The 6,000-nt window shown below is 43.5% G+C and overlaps 1 protein-coding gene across 1 annotated transcript in view; it reads left to right on the forward strand.

The window, feature by feature from the left end:
- Window positions 1–5,676, forward strand: part of DHRS3 (dehydrogenase/reductase 3) — a 29,682-nt gene extending 24,006 nt beyond the window's left edge. The window contains exons 5-6 of the mRNA XM_085079853.1: window positions 268–393; window positions 1,561–5,676. Of these exons, the coding sequence (XP_084935979.1) occupies window positions 268–393; window positions 1,561–1,645 (211 nt within the window). The 3' untranslated portion in view covers window positions 1,646–5,676. The remainder of the gene's footprint in view (window positions 1–267; window positions 394–1,560) is intronic.
- Window positions 5,677–6,000: the final 324 nt, after the last annotated feature.

Below are 6,000 nucleotides of genomic sequence, written 5' to 3' on the forward strand. Positions count from 1 at the left end.
ATTCTGGTACTTCTCTGTGAAAGCACCAGCATGTACATTGCTAACTGTTTAGCTAGCTCAGTAGTACTGGTTGGAGCTGGGCTTTCTGCTTTTGGGCTTTTTAGCTGGAACTGGAGTTTTCTGCCTCTTGGAAGCACAGCCTGTCCTGGGCATGTCTGAAGGCCAGTGAGCAGTGATAAATTAGAGTAACAGGACTTGGACAGTGATACCTTAAAGAGGGAGCTTGCTTCCCATGTAATTGTTTTATTTTCTACTTTCTTCATTCAGGTTCCCTAGTCTTTTTCCTCCTCTCAAGCCAGAGACAGTGGCAAGGAGGACGGTAGAAGCTGTTCAGATGAATCAAGCCTTCCTGCTCCTGCCATGGACAATGCATGTTCTTGTCATCCTAAAGAGGTGAGGATTTCCTTTGCCCAGCAATAGCCTGGCCAGGTGGGGAAGGCTGACTTTGTTTTTGTGCCCCAAGGCAAAGCTCAGGCTGACAGGAGCTGCTCTCTCATCTCTTCCCTTGAAAAACATTCATGGAAGCAAAAGGGAGACACTTACTGAGATTCCCTTTGGAGATGTTTTCCCTGTGTATAACCCCTTTATGAAACCAGTTTCATGCCCAAAATTTTGATTCCTGAGGTCTGAACTGGATTTTTGTCTAGAGAAATTCTTAACAATTATCTTCTGCGGGTAGTTGATTGGGTTTTATGAAGTCAGTTGTTGGATTCCAGGCTTTTTATTGTGAAGGATTTCTGAACCATACAGCCTCTACATCCCAGCTGCATTTAGAGAGCATTGCCTATGTTACAGCAGGGAAACGATTGAATCAATATTTTTGTGAATGATCAGGACAGGAATTTTAAGGTCCGTAAGGAAAAAAAGTCATAACTTCCTATCCTGAGACAACCAAAGAGAAAGGACATTCACTGTTGTGTTTCCAGGACAGTTTGCAGTAAAGACTTTGGAAAAGCTGCTGCAGTCAGGAACTGAAACAAGGCCATGAGACCTCTGTGGAAAATAATTTCAGTAATGCATTTCAAACAAGAAAAAATAATTCACAGTAAATGCTTTGCTCCGAATATAAAATTTGAGGTAAAAGTTCCCAGAAATTCTACTGACAAGAAAAAGGGCTGTTCCACTTCTTGGTAAGAATTAATAAGTTATTTTCCATTCCAGTAGCTGTCAGGAAATCAGGTCTCTATCCATACCTTAGGGTAAGGAGGCCACATGCCTTGCATAAACAGATGGTAGGTTAACCAGGAAACTCAGATTAAATTTGTGTATATCAGAATACAGTATTTGGAAGGAATAAAACATGATGGTACCTTCCAAGTTACAGCTTTTACAGACTTTTTTGGATAAATACTTCTGAAGAGAAAGAGTGACTGGATGGCAATTTCTCCCTTTAGGCCTCCTCACAGCAGGAAACTACTGCCAGTTTTGTCTGTATCTCTCACTAGCTGATTTTTGAGCATTTGTATATTTATGTATGTAAATGCACATTTGCACATCTCTCATTAGAACAGACTGAGGGGTTTGTCTGATCTGCTCATTTTCTTTCTGCTTCTACCCCAGCATTCTCCCCCAGGCAGCACTGGAAGAAATCCACAAGTTTTCTGGGAGCTACACCTGCATGAACACTTTTAAAGGACGAACATAGAGCTGATGGCACAAGGACTGTTCTGCAGTGAACCCAACACAAGCATGAAAATCCTACAGGACTGTGAATCAGCAAGTCTTGGCTTTCAGCCTGTTCATGTGACTTGTGCTGCTCTGAGGCAACACATTTCTTGCAGGTCATATCCATAGTAACATGACCTTTGCACAGGATTGAGTGAGTGGACTGTGGACCCTTGGAAAGAACAACAGAAAGTGTGAAATGTTTCTATGATGTTTAATTCTTTAGAGTTCAGTTGTTCAATCTACTCATAGTTTTAAGATGTGATTTTTGTTTCTGAAGTGTCTGTGGGCTGTCTCAGTGGAGAGGCAGCACATCCCATCCCAAACACACTCTGTCCCCTCTCTCCACAGGAGCTGCCACTGGTCCCATTTCAGCTTTTTGAATGGGGAACTTCAAAATTACTTCGAAAAACTAAAAGTTATGGACATTCAGTGGACGCTTCCTTCCCTTTCTTCACTTTCCATCCCATGATGAAGCTGTTCCCAGCACACATTGGGGAAGGAGCAAACCATGAAGCAATGTTTTCTTTGCTAAAGGCCACCCAGGACTTCTGTTTCTGGGCCCAAAAAAGCTGTTGTACTTCCCCTGTGGAGGCTGGACAGGAGGGCTCAGGCAGCAGAGCTGAGAGTTTCAATAGTGGAAGATTCTGTCTCTGAACTCATATGTGAAATTGTTGTTCTGATTTTTTTTTTTGTTCATTTATGATAAAATATAAAGATATTTTTAGTGTTACTCCCAGATTGCCACACATGTAGGCAGCAGCACATTAGGGATGAACTGAACCTAGAACTAAAACTAGAGCCTGCTTGTACAAACATACATTCACTGACATAATCCATGCAGAGGAAAATCCATTGTATCAACCTGCACAGTGGAGTGGGATAATGCTCTAAAAATAGAAGAGACAGTATTGTGCTCATGGGATGTGAAGTTTGGGAGCACAGTTAGCAAAGACCTGATTAAATGCATGCTGAATTCATCTGGGAATAAACCCATTGTGCTTTAGGGACATTGAATCAGGCACTGATCAGCCAAAAGTGATAAATCCCCTTGGACTGAAGTGCCAGAAGCAGATAGACATTATTTATTTTTGTAATGAAATATTCTCTTTGACGTCCTAGGAAGGGCAAAACTCCATTCCAGTGTGAGAGACAGTGAGCAGCACATTGGAGCACTGCTAGCAGAGGAATTAATCCCATTGCAATCCAGGAAAGTAGCAAGTCTGACTGGAGACACCTGAATGGAGTGCCTCAAGGAAGGATGTGTGATTAAAGGAATGAATTTAGGGCTCCTGACTCAAATTTCAAGCTTTTCCATAGATGTCCTGCTTTCAAGCTTTTCCATAGATTTCCATAGATGGGTGGCCTGAGGCAAAATGCATCATCTGAAGGAGCACCCTGACCTGCAAAGCAGATATTTCTAGTGTTTTCCTGCCTCAGAAGCTGCAAGTCTGACTACCTAAATGTGTGTCAAAAGCTCAGCAAATTCAAATGCAACACGTTATAGAAAGGAAAAGCAGCATTTGTTCTTAGAGCAAGAGGTTCTGTATAAAAATTTAGATGAGGACAAAACCCATATGCCAAAATACACAATCTAAAAGACATCTGAGGTACAGCAGAACAGCTGTGAGCTGTGGTGGATATATCCTTTGGTTCTGCCATGTAGAATGGAGATCTGCTGCTGAGGTGCAAAGGTGTGAGTGGTAAAATCAGGTCTGACTCACTGCAGACCACTGGATTTGTCTCTCCTGGAGCTCTCCAAGAGGAAGATGCTGCCAGAAGTGGCACTGGTGAAATCTCTCTGCCTGAGTGAATGTTTGGAGGAGCTCTCCTGCTTGGATCAGTGCAGAACTATAACCTGGAGCACTGTGACACCTCTGACCATGTTTCTTAAAATGCAGTTTTCCTTTTTAATTCCTGGATGTCTGAGGCTTTCTGGAGAGGATGAAAAGAAACTTCAGTGCTGTGGTTTTGAGGCCCACCCTAATAGATGCTTTCAGCTTTATTTTTGAGCTTTATTTTCAGGTTTTTTGAGAAGCCCAATTAATTGAAAAGTCAAGTGCCATGAGGGGAGAACCCTTCCAGGATCTGCCTGGAATCCTGAAGGTACCAGGTTTATCAGGAGGGGTTTGGGAAAGGAAGGGATGATGATACCAACTTGCCCTTGTGCTCTCTGATCCATTCCAGTTCCTCATTAATCCCAGCTGGCTGTGCCAGGCTGCAAGAGCAAACAGCCATGGTGAAAGGGCAGTGTCCTCTGAAATTCAACCTTTGTGCTGAGATTCTGTTTATTGGTAACTTCCTAATGCAAAAGTGAGGTAAAAACACTGAAATCCCCATTCATCCCCAAATCCCATCCCTTAGATGGATCTGCTCTTTCCCTGCACCACACTAAAGATGTCCAGAGCTGTCTTACACACTCAGTGCTGTTGATTTCTTTCTGATGAATATAAACAAGTCAGAACGTAGCTGAGACTCATCATCTCACTCCTCTCACACACACAGAATTGCCTCTCTCTTCCCCCAGGGTCCCACAGCGGACAGCAGGTCAAATAGCAGTCACAGTGGGGGAGAGGGCTGCAGCAAACAGAAAATGAGGAAAACATTGGCTTTGCTTTCAGATAGCCAGGAAGAGTTGGGGAAGAGAGTTCCTTCCCTTGTGAGTGTTGTCTGACAGGACAGTCTCAGTCCAGCGAGTGACTGCAAACGTGGATGGAGGCACTGAAGACTTTTTTTAATAGAAAGGCTCCTCTGGAATGCCTGCTGAGCTCTGCTGTCCCTTCCCACATAAGGGTAGTGTTGGGTAATCTTGAAGTGCTGCAAATGTGGACAAGTTTTGTTGAAGCCTAAGGCCTTCTCTGAGGAATTTCCGCCCTTTGACTTATTTTAATTTTGGTTTTCCCTGCTCTCTCTGCTGCCTCCTGCTCTCCGCTGCAAAGTTATTTTTTTTTCCCTTCTGTTTTCCTATGTCATTGCTGCACTTTTCTGTGCCACCATCTTGAAGCCAGATGTCATGTGAGAGTCTGGAGTAAATGCAGATTGGGATATCCATTTATTATCCTGCTGGAGGAATCCAGGTGAAGCTGCAGGAGCAGATCACGGGAATTTCTTAGGAAATTAGTTTTATTTGCTCCAACTCTGAAGAAGTAAAAGAGTCCTTGCTATCACTTTTATACAGGAGATTGCTGCTGGTTTGAAATTTGAGTGACAGAGAAACATGAGCTGATCTGGGACATTTTCCCCTGACAAAAAAAGGCCCAATTTAAATGGGAGGATTTTTCATTTCCAGGTGGTTTCAGAGGCTGGTGTTTATACAAAATGATTTTCAGAGCTAGCAAGGCAGGGCAGGGAGAGGAGGAGTCCTTTGTACAGGAATCTGGTCCCTCGTGTTCAGTATTTCATTTTGTGGTTTTTGATGAGAAAAAAATGCACCCTCGTGTACCCTTGGTGAACTTTTAAAAGGTCCTTCCTGCCATGTCCCTGCCAGTGGTATTTTTTTAACAGCATGACAAAAAGGAGTGAGCCCTGAAAATGGGAACTGAACCCTCCCCACTCACCCATTGTTCTGGGAGGTTAAAAAGCGACAGAGTTCGTCCCTCTAGTTCTTCTAGAACTGCACAGAAAGTGCCTGGGCAAGTGATTCTGATGTTTGCAAAGAGAAACTTGTTGTACTTTTATGTAATGTGTTAATTAGTGTGGGTGGGTATGATCAGATCTAGTCTTGCAAGCCTTTCCGACAACTCCCTGAACACTCCCACCTTCAGATATTAACAGATAGCACTTGCCAAAGCTCCTAAAAACCCAGTAACAGACTTAATGCAGGCAGAGCATAAGTGGGTGCATGGATTTCAAAGAGAACACATCTGCTTGGAGCAGACATTGATGTGGCCTAGTGCCTTCCTCGAGCCAAAATGCAACTGTTGAGAAAAGAATACAGAGTGACCCTTGGATCATCTCTTTTGTTTTTATTCCTTCACGTGGCTTTAATAAACTTCATCTGGGTGACAGCCACTTTTTTTGACAGCACTGGTTCCTAAGTTTGGGGTAAAGCAAGATTATGTCAAATGCAGTATTTTGCATTTTTACCAACCGCCAGCCCTGAGAACGAGAATATTCTGCACTGTTGGGAGCTCTCACCTCCCCGGCACTAAGATCCTGGTATGTTTGGAGTCTGAGCAAACCTGTCAGTCACCAGCAGCAGTTGCATTCTCTGGGGAACAGAATCCTCTTTGTCCCAGTGCTTTTCTGAAGGAGATGATGTTGAGCTGTGAGTAGTGGCAGCCACAGATGGAGGGACGTGGAGAAAGACAAGAGAAAAAACACAACTTCACCTGC

This window comes from Lichenostomus cassidix, chromosome 21 (genome assembly GCF_008360975.1).
Source record: "Lichenostomus cassidix isolate B80296 chromosome 21, HeHo_3.0, whole genome shotgun sequence".
NCBI classification, from domain to species: Eukaryota; Metazoa; Chordata; class Aves; order Passeriformes; family Meliphagidae; genus Lichenostomus; species Lichenostomus cassidix.